The sequence below is a fragment of the Bos grunniens genome, chromosome 4, assembly GCF_055505025.1.
Source record: "Bos grunniens cultivar Pamir isolate PY7600 chromosome 4, Bosgru_T2T1.0, whole genome shotgun sequence".
Taxonomy (NCBI): Eukaryota; Metazoa; Chordata; class Mammalia; order Artiodactyla; family Bovidae; genus Bos; species Bos grunniens.
The window spans coordinates 70,528,376-70,548,837 of record NC_141168.1 but is presented as its reverse complement, the minus strand read 5'-3'; the positions used below and the strand labels follow the sequence as shown (position 1 = coordinate 70,548,837).

The window sequence follows — 20,462 nt, the reverse complement described above, 5'->3', positions numbered from 1 at the left end:
AAAATTTTTTTTTAAAAAGCAGAAAAATCACACTGATGAGGACAAAGAATAAAGATGAGCTCTCTGGATGAAGCTGTGGCGTTCTGTCTTTAGCTGTGTATTCAGTCTCTACAGTTATCAATAGTCCAAGTCTTCTGAAAGCATTCTTGTTTGCAGGGGTACATCTTTGGTCATGATTCTGACCAAGTGGAATGCTGTTTCAGACTGGAGACGATTGATGGGTCCCACAGACCCAGAGGAAGCAAGACTACTGTCCCCAGATTCTATTCGAGCCCAATTTGGAAAAAATATTTTGAAAAATGCTGTCCATGGAGCATCTAATATGGAGGAGGCAATGGAGACGATTAGTAGAATGTTTGAAGACTTTGTTCCTGAGAACCTTGAGGAAAACTAAAGTACAGTACCTCTTGAATTATTATTATATCTCCTTATTACAGTGGCTAGACCTAGGACAAGGCTGGTCCATAAAGACCAGAGTTCTCCCCATACTCCTGAATCAACTTTATTTCCTGCCAGACACACTCTGCAGGTCTGTAGCAGCCTGGGAGCCTTGTAGATGCCAGGGACCTGAGAGACAGTAGGGCAAGTGAGACATCTGTGGATTTGCCAGCCTTGGTTTTAAACCTATGGGTTGGCAAGCCCTGGTCTCCAGCTGTGTCTGTGCCATCTGCTATGACTCAGTCTCATCAGTCTCTCTCCTTTCTTCCCCTCCACTTCTTTACTCTGAGTGGTCAAAGTCTCATTCAGAAGCCTCAACTCTATCCTTTAAGTGTCTGGAAACTTGGAGCCTATTAACTACCTGTGGGTACTATATGACCATGGAATAGAATAGAATATTAGAAAGTATAGAATAAAAGGCAATCAGTTCTATTCTTTGGCAAAGAGGTGCTTATTGGGGAGAGGCAGTTACATAAAATGTATGTGAATTGAGTCTTGCTTAGTTGTTGATTGAAAGCTTTTCCATCTTGGACAATATGGGAGATAAGAGTGTAAGACAGATAATTTCCCCCATAAAACCTACTTTCTTTCTTTAGTTTCAAAGAGAAGGCTCACAAATGTACACCCATGTGGCTCTGGTTGCTGACTTGAATGTGGAGTACAGTCCCCACCTGGACAAGCCGAACTGAGAATCAGCCTCCAGAGCATAATGAAGCAGCAATGTGAAATGGAGCAATCCCTTCACACCCAACCAGTTCCTCAGGGACAGATGAGCAAGCACATTGATTCCTAATATTATTGATAAGCTATGATTTCTCTAGATATAAGAATGTTTTATTAATAGATTATGCATAGAAATAAAGGTAAATTCTGGCATAGTGCAGCTCATTTCATTAGTCTAGCTCAGTTATAGACCAAAGCATGATGGTACAACCCTTGACCACTTATGTTGGAAAAATAGGTATTGTATATCTGCTTGAACTGTGGGTTCTTAGTTAATACAAAACTATGGGTTCTTGGTTAATAAATAATAATTAAGGTTACCTTCAGGGAAATACAAATATGATGAGGAGGCAAAATCACAGAAACAATGTCTGATTATAACTACTATCTATACATTATTAAGCATGTCAGTGATGAGTGCCTGTGGAGCAGGTGGTGAGTAGAATTACATTCTGTTTATAGTGTCTATTAGAAATATAGTGTAGATCTAATGTCAACATACCTCCCCCCCTTTTGTGATGAGGGAAACATTATGAATAATATAGGGGATTTTTAATTAGTGTATATTTCAGTGCTGAATTGATAGGTGTGTGTTTGATGGGTAGGAACTGGAGAAGGTAATGGATCAAATAGATCTTGAAAAATGGGTAGGATTTCCAAAATCAGAGGTAAAGAAGCAAGAAAGGAGTTTTATAAACATACACACACACATACACAGGCTTCCTTGGTGGCTCAATTGGTAAAGAATCCACCTGCAATGCAGGAGACTGGGTTTAATCCCTGGGTTGGGAAGATACCCTGGAGAAGGAAATGGCAACCCACTCTGGTATTCTTGCCTGGGAAATCCCATGGACAGAGGAGCCTGGTAGGCTGCAGTCCATAGACTCACAAGAGTTGGACATGGCTTAGTGACTAAAGCACGACTACCACTACACACATATATTCACATTTTGCTGGTTTCTGTCTTATGCTGTCACTATATCATAACTCTCAGGGGGCTAGTATTGTGGGTATGTTTCAGACATTCAAGAATCATTTGTTTGGCTCTTGTTGGACACTGTTGCAGGGCTGTATATACACAGTGCTTGTCCTAAAGGAGCTTAAGACTCTAAAGGCTGGAGATGGAAAATTAATATGTGTTCTAGGATTCTTAGAGGTAAGCACAGAGTGAGCAGATGCATATATGTGACACAGAGGGAAAAAGAGATTGAAGTTATCCAGAGAGAAGGCACTGCAATAATCAAAGTGGAAGTTGACAGCAACACAAAATAATGTGGAAATGTGAGTTAGTGACAAGTGAAATAATCAGAGAATTTTTAGAAAGCTGCATTGTACCCACAAGACTTGATAACTGGCTACAGTTCTACTGCATTACAGTTGAATTGTCAAAAGCCAAAAAAAAAAAAAAGACTGAAATTAGAGAGCAATAAGAGAAAAGCACTTGTTATGTACATGGAATCCACAATAATAGCTGATTCTCATCAGAAATCATGGAGGCCAGAAGGCAATAGGATAACACATTTAAAATACTGAAAGAAAAAAAAATCAACCAAGAAGCCTATACCTAGCAAAACTATCCTTCTAAGACATTCCTAGTTAAAAAAAAAAAACTAAAGGAATTTATTACTACTAAATCTGCTCCACAAGAAATGCTAGAGAGGGTACTTCAAACTGAAATGAAAGGTCACTAGACAGTGACTCACACATGAAGAAATAACACTGGTAAAAATGTAAAAGCCAGTATTACTGTACTTTTGGTTTCTAACTCTTTTTGCCCCCCTATGGTATCAACATATAAAAAAGATGATAAAATAATGATTATAAATATATATTAATGGGCACACAGTGTACAAATATGCAGTATGTGCCAACAATAATATAAAAGGGGAGAGACAGAAAAGTTTAGGAGAAAAGTATATATTATTAAAATAAAGACTGGTGGTATATTCCATTATATACTATTGAAATTGGTATTCTTCACAGTAGGTTGTTATAAGTTGTTTTTTGTTTTGTTTTGCTTTTGTTATGAGTTTTAGAATGTTAATTGCAATTTCTGAGGAACCACTGAGAAGTTTTATAAACTACTAGGAAAAAGAGGGAAGCAAAATGGTGTGCTAAACATAAAAAGTCAACCAACTGAAAAAGAGACAGTAAAGGAAGAACTGAGGAAGAAAAGCACACAGGACATACAGAAAACAGATAATTAAATGGCGGACATAAGTCCTTCCTAATCAGTAACTACCTTAAATGCACATGGGTGAAAGTGAAAGTATTACTTGCTCGTCGTGTCCGACTCTTTGTGACCCCACGGACTGTAGCCCCGCCAGGCTCCTCTGTCCATGGGATTCTCCAGGCAAGAATATTGGATTGGGTTGCCATTCCTTCTCCAGGGGGTCATCCTGACCCAGGGATTGAACATGGGTCTCCTGCATTGCAAGTAGATTCTTTACCATTTGAGCCACTAGGGAAGTAAAATGAAAGTGAAAGTCACTCAGTTGTGTCTGACTCTTTGTGACCCCATGGACTATACAGTCCATGGAATTCTCCAGGCCAGAATACTGGAGTGGGTAGCCTTTCCCTTCTCCAGGGGATCTTCCCAACACAGGAATCAAACCCACCTGCATGGCAGGTGGATTCTTTGCAAGCTGACCCACTAGGGAAGCATGGAGTAAGTTCTCCCAATTTAAATGTACATGGAGTAAGTTCTCCAATTTAAACGTGGAGAATAACAGAATGGATTAAAGCATGTGATCCATTAATATGTTATCTTCAAGAGACTCACTTTCAATCCAAAAACACAAAAAGCTTGAAGATGGAATAGAATATTCCATGCTAATAGTAACTAAAATAAAGCTACGGTGCCTATATTATAATCAGAAAATTATATTTGACATCAAAGAAGTTTATGCAAAAGACAGTAAAGGACATTAGATATTGAAAAAGATTCAATTTATCAATAAATTACAATTATAAACATATGCACAATAACAAAAAAGAATTCCAAAATACATGAAGCAAACTTTGACAGAAGAGAGAAATAAGTTCCACAGTAATAGTTGGAGACTTCAATGGAACTCTTTCATAATAATAATGGATAGAACAAGACAGAAGATCAGCAAGGAAATGGAGGACTTCAGCAATACTATAGTCCAATTAGACCTAAATGACACACTGTTATTGCCTCAGGACTGGTCCAGGACTCTAGTATCATTAAAGCCAAACTCTTAATAACCAGCAGATGGCATGCTTCACTCAGTTGTACATAGTTGTTCAAAGATTTTAAAAGCAAGACATAGGGACAGGCTATTTTTTTCAGGTTGTAGAATTAGGTTTAAGTAGTCAGAAATATAATAATCAATGTCCAAAGAGATATATTCAGTTAAATTTTAGTTTATGTTGGTGTTGGTCTTGAGGGGTTTGAACTTAGTAAAGTGGTATGCAGCAGCATGAGGCAGGCATCTGGGGGCTGGGGTTGGTGGTATCTGGGAGTATATTCTTCCCCAGAGGAAGAAAGGTTAGAAAAGACTAGAAAATTGTCAGGGCTCCAGCTCACTGGATCTTGAATCTTAGCTGGACTTTAGGCAGCAGATGCATGTCATTGGCCACTGTGGCTGAGGTAATCAGTGCATATACCTTGAAGCAGTGGGCTGAGATATGTAAACAAGATGCGAAGCGCATGATGGTGGGGCCATGGGTCCAAACTAGCTCGGCAGGCAATGGTGTGTCTGTGAGGGAAGGAAGCACCTCTAACCTGACAGCCAGACAGAGCCGGGGATGAGTCTCATCTTCATGAACTATACAGTACAGAATAATCTCCAGCCTCTGGTACTGGATCAGTCATGCACCTTGACCTTGAAGCCGGAGTTTCCTTCATTGCCCTCTAACCTGACAGAGCCGGGGATGAGTCTCATCTTCATGAACTATACAGTACAGAATAATCTCCAGCCTCTGGCACTGGATCAGTCATGCACCTTGACCTTGAAGCCAGAGTTTCCTTCATTGCCCTACTTAGCCCTTGTAGCCTGTTTCTAACATAGGAGACCTGAAGCATTGTTGATTAGAGGCTACTACCTTCCAGGATACCCTCCCTGGATCCTGTTCCTTGTAAGCAGATGCTTTGCAGAAAATGGACCAGTTCCCTAAAATGTGCTCTGCTCTATTCTATGGCCCTCTCCTTGGAGTCTCTTGGCCCTGAGACACCAAGAGTTGATCTGTTGCTAATGATGCTTGCCTGTACAGTGTTCGAACTTGCTCACCCCTTGGAAGTTACTCTGGGAGACCTCCAAAGCCAGTTCTTTTTTCAATGCTTTTAAGAAAGAAGAAAGTTTACTAAGCAATGGTTTATGTGATTTTCAGCTGCTAAAATATTTCAATGACATAATAAATACTTGAAATTATTAGATGACTAAATGGTTAATGAATTTTAAAAATCCTTCTGTTTGATTCAACAACAACATTTGAGAGATCCCTTGATACCATGATGAAACTTTATTCATAATACCATGTTTTGCTTAACCTCAGTGTTCTGAACCTCATACTGTTATTCATGTTATTACAATTTTGTGAGATTTGGGATCGGCCCTCTGGCTATGAGTCTTCTCTCTTATCTAAATGTAGTTGCTGATCAAGTATGCTCCTTTTCCCTCTAAAATATATCACTTATGTGATTTAAATTTGCCATTACAAAATGGTTCTCATCTAGATATTACAGCTGCATGTTAGAACTATCTAGTTATAAAACTACTCTCATACAAATATTGCAACTAGATATATTAGACTTATGCCTATACTGCCTGAAGTTGTAAAGGCAAAATTACACACCATAGAGATTCTTACTGCCATTGACGTCCTTTTAAAAAAGGTTTCCTTACATGCTAGTAGAAACAGACCTCTCTTAGATAGAAGAGTAAATAATGTAAGATATGTAGGATGTGAAGGCAGAACTGTCCCTGGGTGACAAGGGAGTCCCTGATGGCTGACTTGGGTCAAGGTTCCCAGTAGTCTTGACAAGCCTTCCTTAGACACTGAAGCAGCCTGGAGTGTTTCTTCCCCAACTTTCTGTCCATCTTCCTTCTGTCTCAGCTCTCCCAGCCTTATTCAACTCCCTCCTTACTCTTTTTCACAGGTGTTTCCTCTAAAAGGATCCATATTTGATTGAATTCCATTTTGGTGCCTGCTTCTCTGAGTACCCAGACTAACACACATGTAATCAATATAAGTTTTCATGTCTACCTGGCTTGCTGCTACTGCTGTTGCTAAGTCGCTTCAGTTGTGTCCGACTCTGTGCTACTCCATAGATGGCAGCCCACCAGGCTCTGCTGTCCCTGGGATTCTCCAGGCAAGAATACTGAAGTGGGTTGCCATTTCCTTCTCCAATGCATGAAAGTGAAAAGTGAAAGTGAAGTCGCTTACTCGTGTCCGACTCTTAGCGACCCCGTGGACTGCAGCCTACCAGGCTTCTCTGTCCATGGGATTTTCCAGGCAAGAGTAGTGGAGTGGGCTGCCATTGCCTTCCCTGCTACCTGGCTTAAATCCATACTATATTTCATCACCCTCTTTCTCTCTCTGGTAATATGTTTGTGCATGCATGCTAAGTCACTTGAGTCATGTCCAACTCTGTGTGACCCTATGGACTGTAGCCTCCCAGTCTCCTCTGTCCATGAGATTCTCCAGACAAGACTACTTGAGTGGGTTGCTATGCTGTCCTCCAGGGGATCTTCCCACACACGGATGAAACCTGCATCTTGTATGTCTCCTGCATTGGCAGGTAGGTTCTTTATCACTAGTGCTACCTGGGAAGGCCTAATATGTTTACAGTATTTTCTAATTATAAAAGCAACACATGTTCATTAGACAGTACAAGGAAGCATTTATGGCTTGTACTCTTCTGTGCCACATTTTTTTTCCTGGTTCTGAGAACTCAGTAACAGTAGGAAATTATTTGTGACATGAAAATCTGTCCTCCCCTCATGCCTGGGGAGCCACATTCAGAAGTCCATTCTCACAAGTTATTGACAAAATAAACTAGTCATTCATTGCCCAGCTGCCTGGAGTGTGGAGAATGTTGTCAGTTGAGGGCTCATAGATGAAAAGAGACATCAAGTTTGCAGCTCAAATTTATGTTATAAGAAGGTGAAGACAATCTTAGTGAGGAGCTGGAAAATCACTTTGATACACCTATGGGCCAAACATTCTGCAGGATGACTGACAATAGGATCAAGAACTTTCCTGGCTGGGCATCCTCCTCAGCCCAGCAATGTCCCTTAAATGAACTTATCCTCCAGGACTAACTAAGGATGTGCACGGATATTAGCTATCAAGCTGTTTGAGTTATTCAGTACATACAGTTAAATCTCTAATAACATGAAGGTCTAAGTGATGCTCACCATTGAATACCTCATGGCCACTATAAATAAGCCGGCCTGGGTTTTAGTGATGTGAGAGCTAATTCAAATAAAGGGCTGAGTGAAGAAGGCAGGTTATGAAACAGTATAACCTGTATAATAGGTTTTGTTTTTTATCATATAAATGCACAGAGGGAGACTGCAAACTGCGAGAGGAGTGACTGTCAGGAAGTGGAAATTTGGACACAGACCTACCCATAGGAACACTGTGTGACTACCAAAGCACAGATAGGAGTTATCTTGCCTCAAGCCAAGGAATGCTCAGGACTGCTGGCAACCTGCAGAAGCTAGGGAAAAGGATTTGGTAACCAAACTGATGGATGCTGAAGGAATTGGAAGTTTTCTGAAGGAAGTAGCTACAAGGTGGTGGAATCGAGGGACCCTGGGCTTGCCTCTTCTCATGAACACACCCAGACTGCAACTAACTACCAGACAATCATCAATAACAAAGACTGGAGCCTACCCCAAATGATATTCTACATCCAAAGAGAAAAACCCAACAAGAGGCAGGAAAGGTGCACCGTTATACAATCAAACCCCATCCCCCCAGGTGAGCGATTTACCTCTCATAAGTATTTAGGTGGAAACAATATTTTAAGGGAGAAAAATTTGTGGCTCTCACACAAAACCCACTTCCACACTTGTTATATTACTCTCAGTGTGGGCTGATGTTCATTTTCAACTTTTTTATAACAAACAGTGATTATCAATTAAAGTAATTAATGTACCTTATTAAGTTGTGATATGCAGTATATGATTTCAGTTAAATATTCAAAGGAAACAGTGTTTAAAATTGTCAAGCCATTTCCAAACTCTCGTTACATCATTTTGCACTTAAAAAAAAGTTTTGCAGGGAGTTTTTTCATTTCCGTTGAGAGTTCTAACTCCCCTCCCCACCCTCCAAATTCCTACTATGCTAAGGAGGTAATCTAGGGTATGAATGGCTTTTCATGGACTTTCCTAGATTTCTTTAGATGCTATCCTAAATACCTGTCTGGTTTTCCTTAAGGGCCAGAGTGGTTTGTTTTTTAGACAGAAACACACATGGAGTATTTTATTGATACCTCTGTGTGGGTGTTTATATTGGATTCCTTCAGCTCTATTGCCGTGGGGTAACAGGATACAGATGAAGTTACATTTTCAGGAGATGGGTGCCCATGCCAGCACTCTCATTAACGCTGTTTCTTCACTCTGCCCTGGCTTACCCACACACCTCACCTCTGTGTCCCAAAGCCTACAGAGATGAAATTAAATTATCTGTTTAATCATTGTGTGTGAATGCAACATGTAACTTACCCCTACTCTGAGAAGCAGCAACAATGGTACATCTAAAGGAGATTTTACTCTTAAGCTTGCAGTTTGTTCTTCTATATCCTTGAGTAGTGGATGGACAAGTGACTGCAACTGTCTTTTCCAAGTACGGAGCTGGTGTGTGGCAAGGGTGCCATAGCAGGCTGAAGACCAGGGGCTCTGGATCCTGACCCTCCTACCTCAGGCCCAAGGCACCCTTGGGGGCACCAGCAATCAGCAGAGAGGCTGGGCATCAAGATACCTGGGATGTCCTGGGAAGTGAGATGAGCATCACACTCACAGGTGTAAGATGCTTGGGGATGACTAATTGGTACCCAAATCATAGAGAAGATACAAAGTGTTTCCAGTGCTGCTTAAAGGGGCTGTAAGAAACATGCATATGAAATCAGAGCATCTCCACTGTGGCATGGTAACCAGAAAACAAGGGTCCAGACTTTGTCTGTCTGCCTTTCCCTTTTATTCATTTAGCAATACTATTGTTTTAGTTTTAGGGTTTCTAGCTGAACAGAGCAGAAAGGCTTCTTTGTAAAAACAAAAACCATAAAACCAGACTGATTCTGATTTTCCACATCCTACTTTTCTAGATTGTTCAAAAATCCCCTTTGATCACAAAAATTCTTCTGCAAACAGTAAAGATCTTTGAAACATTCACTCCTCTTGCTTTCCTCTTTAGAAGCATTATATTTTCAATCACATTTTGAAAAACTGCTCACATCCTAACCACCAAATAAAATAAAACATATTGTAAAAAAAAAAATTGGGTGTTTTGTTTGTAATATGGCATTTATTTTTCAATGCACATATCAGGTCAAATTGTAAGAACAAAAGCATCTTTGCCCTTGTGGAGCTCTCACAGAGTCTGCACACAGTTTACTCTCAATACAATAAGCTTATTTGACCAGCTTTCTTATACCTTGCATACCCAAGGGCATACCTACCACTATGGTTTGTAGTGACTTAAAAAGAAAAATTGAAGCATATCATTAAGAAAAATGCTGCAAGATGTGTCTATGAAGAGGACTGTGGTTGTTAAGGCGAGGGGTGTGCGGCCTTCTAACAGGCTGTCTGGGTGATGCCTGGCCTCACTCTGAGAGGAAGTCCCCATTTCAGAAAGCAGTTAGCTCACGCTTGTTTTGGGTTTGTGCTCTTTGGAGCACTCCTAGCTTTGATGTTCTTCTTGGGGCTGGCTGGTTTGGGAGCAGGTGGCTTCCCCTTGGGCTTCGGGGCGTTACTGCGACTGGTGCGCCCTGCTGTTCGCTTCTTGTCCTGGACTGTCCTCTGCTGTTCCTGCAGCCTCTCTTCCCACTGCTGGGAGGCAACGTGTACATGTGACCATCAAATATGTCTCACCTCTTCATGCTATTAAACTAATATCCAAAATAATGCGTATTTTCACTGTAATATACTCATCATGAGACTCATGATTACCATAGCTACTCTACCCCGTGATGTTGAGCATGTATCCTGTAACAGGTGCTTTGGAAAGCACTGGATATATATGGTAATGTCTTGACATACATTTATTTCATTGAAACAACAGCCCTTCTAGGTAGACACCATTGTCATGACCGGGAAACAAGCATACTGATGTTATTTTCAGAGCCAACAAAGTCAGAGCTGGGATTCAAATTTACCAGCCTGACTCCACAGCCTAAGGCCCTTTGCTGTTGTTCAGTTGCTCAGTCATGTCCAACTCTGTGACTCCATGGACTACAGCATGCCAGGTTTCTCTGTCCTTCACTATTTTCTGGAGTTTGCTCAAACTCATGCCCATTGAGTTGGTGTTACCATCCAACCATCTCATCCTCTGTCATCCCCTTCTCCTCCTGTGAAGGCCCTAATGTATGCAATTTTTCCCATAGGCCCTGTAATGCAACTTTCCTATACAGCCAATCATTCAAAAAGGCTTTGCCAAGGCTAAAAGCGGAAATGGATACAGCCTCACTAGGAAGCTGGGATTTCTTACCACACTTAGAGGTTCACCTAACTCTCTTACATCTGAAAGAAGATGGAAGCCCCACCCACATTTAGTAATCCACTCATGTGTTAGCTACCCAGAGCTGATGAGAAATGCCATTCTAGACAGTCAAGATTCCATGACAGAAAAAGAATTTACTCTTTAAATATGAAAATGTCTAAGAAAAAAAATGAAAAAGAGTCTATTTGAATAGACATTGCTTTTCATTATAACACATATGTCCCTACTTTATGTTAGAGTATAAAAATTAGACCACAACCATAGGTCAGGCAGTAAAAATACAATGAAATGAAAAATACAGTCCCCACCCTCCTAGGGCACAACTCTAGTCCTAAAATAATAAACTTATTACTGTGCATTGTTATACCACGGTGATATTTTCATATTCTTAATACTGTATTGGAGTATTTGCTGCCAAAGTGAATGACCCAGTTATGATTCTTGAAAGCTTTCTTTCCTGTCAACAATCTCAGTTTTCAAGGTGGACTTACCTTCTAGATTGATTCTTCTAATCTACTGTAGTCTTGGAAACCAAATAAGCAACTCTGCTAGAATTTTCTGTTCAGTAAGACAAAGTGTGCTCCTGAGAAGCTCATGAGTGTTTAGCTTAGATGCAGCAGCAGTGTTTGGGCCTGTTATTTAGAAAAGGACTCAGTAGAAGAGGTTGTGTTGAAACTGCCTTCTCCATGCATGCAAGCACGCTCAGTTGCTCAGTCATGTCCAACTCTTTTGTGACCCCATGGACTGTAGCCTGCCAGGTTCCTCTGTCTATGGGATTCTTCAGACAAGAATACTGGCGTGGGTTGCCATTTACTCTTCCAGGGGATCTTCCCAACCCAGGGATTGATCCCATGTCTCCTGCAGCTCCTGCACTGACAGGCAGATTCTCTACCACTGAGCTACCTGGGAAGCCCACCTTCTCCATGAATCAGTATTAATATACACTCTCCCCTTGCTCAAGAATTTTCATTCCTGCAAACTAAGAAAACACAGGCAGTTGCAGTATCTTTTCTGAACTGGGTAACACAAACTCTCCTGCATACATCTAAACATATTTTAAGGAAAAAGGATGCTTTTAAAATCCAAACCAATAACCTGATTTCTTTAGTTCTGGAATGATTTCACATCTCTGGGCAGAAAATTATTCTAACTCCTCTAACTGACCAATTTTTCTATGATGTTACCGTTAAATTATGGATTTGACCACAAAAGTATTACTTTTTGAATATGACTTATTTTGTCAAAAGTCTTGAAATTATCTTAAATACAGGGAAAGAATCTTCTCTGTACAGTGACAGTGTGAATTTCAAAAGCAGATATTCACACCCACATATATCTGTATTAATACCACTGTATATTAATTCTGTTCAAGCATCTGACTGACTGCTAAACAAATTAAATATAATACAATAAAGAAAGCAATAAATAAATTTAATCTGGAAATGTTGAAAACCAGTAGATCAATACTGAATGCAACCAAATCACCTTTGAAACTGAAGAGAAACTTATGATAAAAATTCCAAATGAGAAAAGTTATTCTCTTAATTACCTATTCAAAGACAAATACTGCTACTGTTTCTGGCTCCTATCATAGCCTAGTTGGAGCTAGGTATGGCAACCCACTCCAGTATTCTTGCCTGGAGAATCCCCACGAACAGAGAAGCCTGGCGGGCTACGGTCCACAGGGTCACAAAGAGTCGGACACGACTGAGTGACTAAGCACAGCACATGATAGCCTAGAGATGAAAGAATGTGAAGAATTCCCAAATACGTGCATTTCAATCCATATCTGTGAATTCCTAATTATACTTACCATGGATCTTTTACTGAGTTGGTCTCTCCATTTTTCAACTAAACAATTTTCAAGAAGCATCATCCTGAAAAAAGTAATTTATCTTAATAAGCAATGCTAATTATGAAAGTAAAAATTTCAAAAATACAGAAGTTCAAAAATATAAAATACAAAGAATTGTAAAAACCAAAATTCTTCAATAACCATTAGCCCCACAAGTCCCCATTTATATTTTACTAATATTTTCTTTTGGTGTATTTATTTAACTAATATTTCATATTTTATTAGATCACACTGTACATTTAGATCATACTGTATATTTCCTTTCAGCATTGTATGCATTTTCTTATATACCTGAAAAATTAAAAAAATATAACTTTCCTAACTATATAAATTATAACTATGGATATCCATAATATATTTAACTATTTCTCTACAGTTGAACCTCCCTTTTGCTTAGCTATTATCATCAGCATTGCACTGAATATCACTAGTGTGCACTGGCTAATTATTTCCTTAAGATAGATTTATGAAAGCAGAAGAGTATGTATTTTTTTCTTAAGGTTTTCACTGCATAGTGCTAAATTATTTTCAAAATGGTTGAACTGTCATTTAATTCACCAACATTAAGACTAAGTAAGAATGGAATCTTGCTTTTATTTGGGTTGGAAAATTAAGGAGGTAAATATTTTAATGTTTATTTACTATTTGTACTTCTTTTAGAACTTTGTATAGACTTCATACATGCATTTCTATATTGTAGTCAATGTTTTAAGTATTGATTTAGATGTAAATTTATACTTACTTTTTATAGAGTAAATCACTATCTTTTGTTATACCCATTGCAATAATTTTTTTTTTTGTCTTTCTCTTTCTAAAAAAAATTTTTTTGGCTGCCTGGCACACAGGATCCTAGTTTACAGACCAGGGATTGAACCCATGCCCCCTGCAGTGGAAGTTTGGAGTCTTAACCACTGGACCTCTAGGGAAGTCCATGTCTTTCTCTTTTTATTTTTGATTTTAATATGCACAATATTGTCATCAGATATGTGCACTGACATTTTTCCTCATGATTTCTTACATTACTTTTATGTTTACAGACTACTTTATTTTTCAGGTAGTACATATTTATTTACTGAACTTTATCCTTTTTGATTAAGTTTTTAAAATATTTACTTTTTTACCCCATTTAAAATTTATTGAGTACAAAGTGAAAATACATACTATTTTCCCAAGTAAAGCTATTTGCAACATTTACTAAACAACAGTTTGATTTCTATTGATTTGCCACATCTCTTTCATAGAAGTTCTTGCATGAATTATAATCTGTTGCAAGATTTTCTTCTCTGCTTTATTTATCTACATGTCTACTGTTGCACCACATGACTTGAACAAGTGTAGCTTTATACTAACTTTGCTTATGACATAAGGCGTATTTTCACTCATCCTTCGATTTTCAAAATCTCCTTTACATGTCCTTAGCACTTTATTCTTCCAAATGATCATTAGCATTATTTGTGAAGACATAAATCTCAATCATCCAAAAGATGTTTACTAGGATTTTGATCAGAATTACACTATCTATAATCTAACAGGGAAAATGACACAAAGGCTGTTATTTAACTCATGTATTATCTATTCACCTGTTCAGCAATCCGGCACATCCTCAGATGTGCTAGATGCTTCTAGTACTGGAGCATATATAAGCATCATAGAGGAATGAGCCCAGAAACAGTCATTCAAAGTTCATTCATTCAATGTATTTAGAAAGACAAGATATAAGCAGTAAAACAGCTTTAAAGCCGAAAGCACAAGAAGTGTGAAGAAGGTACTAAGTACTGATAGACTGAAGAATAAGAAAGTATTTAAGTGAAGGCAGTATCAAAAAGTGGTTTTTTTTTTTTTTTGAGAAATAGAATCTTGAACTGTATATCCAGAAGGAATAGGAACATTATTAATGGCAGAGAATCAAAAGGAAGACTTTTTAAATAAAAATGAGTAGTTTTGCTGGAGAAACGAAGTGAAGCAAGTTATGGGGCTCTTTCTGGAACCTGTGCTGAAGTGTTTGATTTTTATATTTTAAGGACTTCTTATGTTGTAAGGATATATATAAAAAGATGTTATGGAAAGATAAGTGAGGAGACACACTCCCAGCTGGAGAGATGCATACAATACATGTGTGTGAGTGTATATATGTGTTTATATAATACTCAAGTAAACAAATGTAAACTAAGTGTGGAACTGTGTTTCAAATGGCCATCGTTTCTTGATTCACAATTTATTTAAAAGGTCTTAAAAGTTCATATTTGCTACAATAAGATTGATTTGAAAAGAACTGGTTTTACTCAATTTATTTGCTTATAAGTTTCTGAAATCTGGTAATAAATTCTGAAATTGATTTTTAAAGAGTCCACTGAAATGCTCATATTTTCATTTTTCCTTAATTCTATTAAGAATTAAGCGATGTTTAGGATATATGATATCCCAATCAAACCATCTATTAAAACTGATTTTTTTTAAAAGCTAGTGCTGTAAAAAAAAAAAACCACACACACACAAACTAGGACTTCTAAGTGGGATTCATGGTTTTCCTAAGCTGTGTGCAGTTTTTTTCTGCCCCTCTGTGCCTACCGTGAGCGCCACTCGTAACACATGATGAGAACATCTTGATGAGGCAGGATGTGTGGACACTGGCAGGAAGAATTCGTAATAAGAGGGACTTGAGTCCGAGGGATGGGTGATGAGGACTTGAAGATCTCTTTCACATCCACCACTGTCGTTACTTCATTACAGCCACTCCTCTGCACGGCTTTTATTTTTGCATGAATGACTGCAATTGAAAAATCGATTTAAGTGTTGCTGAAGCTTTGGAGAGAAATATGGATGGTGTATTCCTGCCAACTCCTGAGCCTCTCTTAAAGAATCACTCCTGTAATTATGGTCATGTCCAAGCTGCCCGAATGCTGGCAAAAATGCCCACACAATCATATGCTAAATGTAAGGCCTCCCATATTGTCAACAATGTCTTAAAAGTTCTGAATCATGCTGCAAGATAGAAAAGGAAATTCACAAGCGGGCTTACTCTGAGATCTGTCTTTGGGTCAGTGACTGCTCCACATGGGGCTACAGATAGAGTTTCAATACAGAATCCCATGGATTCTTCTCAGCCCTAAAATTCTATAATTCTATGAGGGGCTTTTTTTGGGAGGGTGCAGAAGGGAACATCAGGAAATTTAGTTACATAGAAGGTTGACTAAATTTTGTAGAAATAATACTACTTTGTCTTTCTACTCTGTCCTGTAATGATTTGAAGTGAGAATCATATATTCTCAGATTCAGAAGGCACCTAAAAGTTTGTGTGGTTCAATTACCCATCTGCTGCTTGAACTGTTCCAGAGAAAGTTGTTACAGTCCTAACATTGTAATGCAGGCAGGAGTCTCTGAAGATGACTGCTCTCAATTCTTTAATTTCCCAAACTGCCAAAGCAGGGTCTGTGGTGGGCAGAGGTGGAACTGTTATTACAGATGACTGGTAATGTCACTGCGTCTTATCATGCTTGCAGTTCTGACCTCCTTGAAAGTGAAAGTGAAAGTGAAGTTGCTCAGTCGTGTCCGACTCTTTGTGACCCCATGGACTGTAGCCTATCAGGTTCCTCCGTCCATGGGATTTTCCAGGCAAGAGTGCTGGAGTGGATTGCCATTTCCTTCTCCAGGGGATGTTCCTGACCCAGGAATCGAGCCCGGGTCTCCCACATTGCGGGCAGACGCTTTACCGTCTGAGCCACCAGGGAAGCTCCTTGACCTCCTTGGTCCCTTGCTATTACCACCTGCCATGGAGTTGTAATCAGCCTAGGATGGATCTGTCTTGTATTCCATCCTAGAAAGCTGGTTTATGAAGGAGTTGAATAATTTAAATAGAAAATAGTTTCATCATCAATGTGGTTACGAAGCAATGATGCCTCAGAGAACAGCATGACAGTGAAACTCAGACTGGACAATTAAGTAACTAAGGCTGGACGGTGCCAGAGAAGGGGCTATGTGGATCAGATTAAGATGATATCTACATATAACAGGTTTAAAAAACAGTAACAAGAAGCTACTAGAAAAGACAGTGTTTTGCTCTGTTTTGTTTTTTTGGGGGGGGTTGAATTACCCATTTTGGCTATGTGTGGTTCTCAAATATGACAACCTAAATAAGAGGTTATTTTTTCAGACTTTTATAGTGCCATGATCTTCCTGCTTTTATGTGGGTTGTATAATACAAAGGTTCTTATGATATAAAATTTCAGTTTGAAATATGGAAAACTAAGTTACCAAATAAAACAAACATTTTTACCCAAATAGTTTCCACTATTTCAACAGAAATAATTTAAGAAACACACAAAAAACCCCATGAAATAGCCCAAAAAAGTATTTTAAAGGAACACATTTTTAATTAAATTTACTTTCAAATTATGACACTAGAATTCACTGAAAACATTCAAGACAGCATGATTGACTTATTCTCTGAAGAAAGTGCCAACTGGGTCTTTCAAATAAGAGAACATTTAAACTATGTTAATACTTACAGCCATAGGTCTTGTGATTAACATATTCCCACAGTTTTTTAAAAAGTGTTTTTATAAGTAAAAAGATACGTGTGCACATCTTAATTCTTTGGTCTCTGGGCCTCAGGTCAAATCCACAGATCACTTACCCATCCTTTCCACAGCAGTGAAACTTTTTTTTCCGTCCCCTCCCACCGCTGCCCTAAGGCCCTGTGGTGAAACCATGAGAGAAATGAGGTGATATCCTGGCTGACAGAACTTCTGGACAAATAGGACAGTTAGGATCAGGATGTCACACTTGTAATCTGATTCACAGCACTGCCCTCACCCAGGTTACTTTACTTAGTTTTTACTTGATTTACCCAGAAAAGCAAGAAATATTCACAGTTGTTATTGTGCCATCTAGGACCCACATGACTGAGAGAAATCACCAACCCGCTTTTTCACTTCATGACTAGCAGACCTGGCTGTGTCATGTGCCAAGTCCCCAAGCCAATGGATTCAGCAGATGATTTACCGTAACTGTAGTTTTTGCTTAGATACGTTGCCAGGGTTGGCTTCACCTTTTTGCACTTGCACCGGTCTAAAGAAGACAAAACAAAGGCAATGTTGAAAAAAGGTTCAGAAGTCACTCTGGAGAGAAGAAAGAGATGGAGCCTTGAGGCTAATGAACTTACCCGGGCTTAGGCGTTTACAGTCAATGTCAAGAGGCCTTTCCTGTACCATCATGTCTGGAGTGATGTCTATCCACTTAACGTCTGAAAAACACACAGGGACACATGGGTGTGGTCAGTGATTCCAGCTGGAGTAAGGAATCATCTGGAGACACTGACTAACACGGCAGCACACACAAACACACACAAATCCTAAACAGCAAAAATTATATGTGATTGTCAACTACTTCTTCCATATAGACTCTTTGGGCTTAGGAAAGAAGACTTATGGCTGAGACTGTTTATCCAGAACAAACTAAAGTGAAGGCACATCCATTTAAACTGGTTGATACATACAGCCAACCTGGATTTATCCAACATTTATCCAACCTGGATAAATTATGTCATTCCCTCCTAAATCTATTTTAAAATGTTGATTTTCCAAGTTGACAGTTTACACTAATCAAAATAACCAAAATAGTCCTCAATTCCCACCTCACATTTTGTAGAAACAATCCAGAGCTACCCCCTAAAGAAGCATAACCCTGTATCAGTTCTATAATTAAAGAAATACATTTTTTTTTTTAAACTGAATTAGAAAGGAGCTTAAATTTCCCCCCCTTCACTTCACTTCTCCACCTCCACGTTTTGGGCAAGGCTCTGAGATATAACTTCAGAAACGACACTAAAGCAACACCATAATTTCTTTAAATGTGTAGCAACTTGAGTCAGGGATAAAAGGAGGCAAAAATATTCTTAGGTTTTATTTCAAGAAGTGGATTTAAACCTGCCTCTTCTTCCTAGAAAAGCAACAAAAAGACTAAAGAGAAAAGAAGGAAGTGGTGGTTGAGTTCGAGTTAACTAAGATGCCACAGACGCTGGCATTGGGTCAAAGACCATGAAACAGACATCACAGTTTTCCAGGGCAACTAAATTTATAAACTGTACTCCTGGTGGGAAGTGACTAGTACTGCTTTTTCAGAAAGAGCTTTCAAGAACTAACGTTAAGTGGAGAATCCTGGTAGGAGTGTTTTATTTATTAAATGATATTAAAAAAGTGCTGAAAGTGGGTTCGACCCAACTGTCACTGCTATTACTATTTTATTACTACAAAGAAAAAATTCTCTAGTGTCACCTATCTAAGAAAAATCGCCCATCCCTCTTTATGGGGACATGGTGTTTTTTAGCTCCTGAAATTCCTGTGGAGAAAGCAGACTTTTCCAGAAGTTAAGTCACCAGCCCTTCCCACCTCCTCCAATTCACCTAAGAAGAATGGGGGGCTGCCCGACCACCCACTGACAGCTGTCGGGTTCTCATGTGGCAGTGACAGTCCAGAGTGCCCCCTCAACCGCCCCCCCCCCCACCTTTGTCCTTCCCCAAGTCTCACCGTCAGGGAGGTCAGTGACGATGGCCTCAGGCGAGATGCACACACCCCGGTCGTAGACAGGCAGCTCATCGCAGGCCAGGCTCTCAGGCCAGCTGTGGTTGTACATCTTCATGAGGGGCTCGCAGTCATCACGCGCGCGCTGGCACACCGACTTGCACGGCTTAATGGGGTCGTGCAGGAACTCCAGGGTGCAGATGGGCGCGTACATGGCACAGAGGAAGAAGCGTAGCACCGCGCTGCAGTTCACGTCCACCAGCTCCTCGTACTGCTCGATGGCCAGGATGGCGTTCTCCTGCGTGCTGTGGTGCAGGTGATTGGGCATCCGCGTGATGTTCCAGGGCATGTGCCGGCACATCGGGATGCGCACCGCCTCGCAGGGCGCGCCGCGCACGCCCAGCGCCAGGCGCAGCCACAGGCACAGCGCGGTCAGGATGGAGAGGAGCATGGTACTGCCCTCCCGCGCCGCCACCCCAGTAGACAGAATGGGCCCCCTAGTCTTTCTCTCTCCCTTCACGAAGGAAGAGGTGCTTTAGGGCACAGGGGATGTGCTCTACCCAAACTCCCGTGGGCAGCAGTGCGCGGCCTCTGGGGCCGGCCGAGGGTATCCGCAGTCCGGCGCGCGCGGCACCAGTAGTTCCAGCCCTCAGCCTCCCAGGCGCGAACCCGCCCTGGCAATTCCAGTCCCCGGCCCGGCAGCTCCGAGCGCAGCCAACCCCGGCCATTGCCGGACCTATTTATCCCGACACCTCCCCTGACGTGGGCTCGGAACGCTCCCTTGGCAGCTGCAGGCTCGGCGCGGGCTCCCCGTCGGCCGCCCCACCCCCCAGCCCTCTCTTGCAGAAGCGGTGACATCATCTCCTCCGGGCCGCAACCCAGGGCTTGAATCCTGCATTCCCCCAAAGTCCCTCCTTTTTAGTCTGGCCAGTCCTTTTTCTTCAAACCAAGAAAAAGAGCCTCTGGCAGTCGTTTTGGATACCGGATCCAAGAAGGTGCAAGATACGATTTCAAGAGAGGGAAGGACCGTCTTTCGAATCAAAGCTGAACTTTGCGCCCTCTGCCTTTTGGGTTCCCCAACTGTGAAGTTGGAGGGAAATGGGAACTTCTGCTGCTCTTTACCTCTTAAACGTACTTGCTTTCTCCAGTAGGGGGCATGAGAAGCGCCGAGCGGTGAGACGTGTGGGACCAGGAGAGTGCAATTGGAACAGGATGGACACATTATATAAGCAAAC

General features: G+C 40.5%; 2 protein-coding genes and 1 long non-coding RNA gene across 6 annotated transcripts in view; 2 read left to right on the top strand and 1 right to left on the bottom strand.

Moving 5' to 3' along the window:
* The window catches only part of NME8 (NME/NM23 family member 8), a 41,910-nt gene extending 40,594 nt beyond the window's left edge, over positions 1 to 1,316 (top strand). For 2 of the 4 annotated variants that reach the window (XM_086396824.1, XM_086396822.1), the window contains 2 exons: positions 157 to 395; positions 1,035 to 1,316. In XM_086396824.1, the coding sequence (XP_086252950.1) occupies positions 157 to 394 (238 nt within the window). In that variant the 3' untranslated portion in view covers position 395; positions 1,035 to 1,316. Of the gene's footprint in view, positions 1 to 156; positions 871 to 1,034 lie in introns of those variants that run through there. The other 2 variants (XM_086396820.1, XM_086396823.1) reach the window with 1 other exon arrangement.
* A 4,763-nt stretch (positions 1,317 to 6,079) lies between these two features.
* On the top strand, positions 6,080 to 8,297 carry LOC147374329 (uncharacterized). The gene is made up of 2 exons (XR_015162647.1): positions 6,080 to 6,928; positions 7,698 to 8,297. It is a non-coding gene; the product is annotated as an uncharacterized LOC147374329 (long non-coding RNA).
* Positions 8,298 to 9,640: 1,343 nt separating this feature from the next.
* SFRP4 (secreted frizzled related protein 4) lies at positions 9,641 to 19,943 on the bottom strand. Its single transcript, XM_086396825.1, has 6 exons — positions 19,234 to 19,943; positions 17,871 to 17,951; positions 17,711 to 17,776; positions 15,278 to 15,476; positions 12,668 to 12,731; positions 9,641 to 10,184 (listed from the first exon to the last, which is right to left on the bottom strand). Exons 1-6 carry the CDS (start codon positions 19,676 to 19,678, stop codon positions 9,999 to 10,001), a joined length of 1,041 nt encoding a protein of 346 aa, XP_086252951.1. The 5' UTR covers positions 19,679 to 19,943; the 3' UTR covers positions 9,641 to 9,998.
* Positions 19,944 to 20,462: the final 519 nt, after the last annotated feature.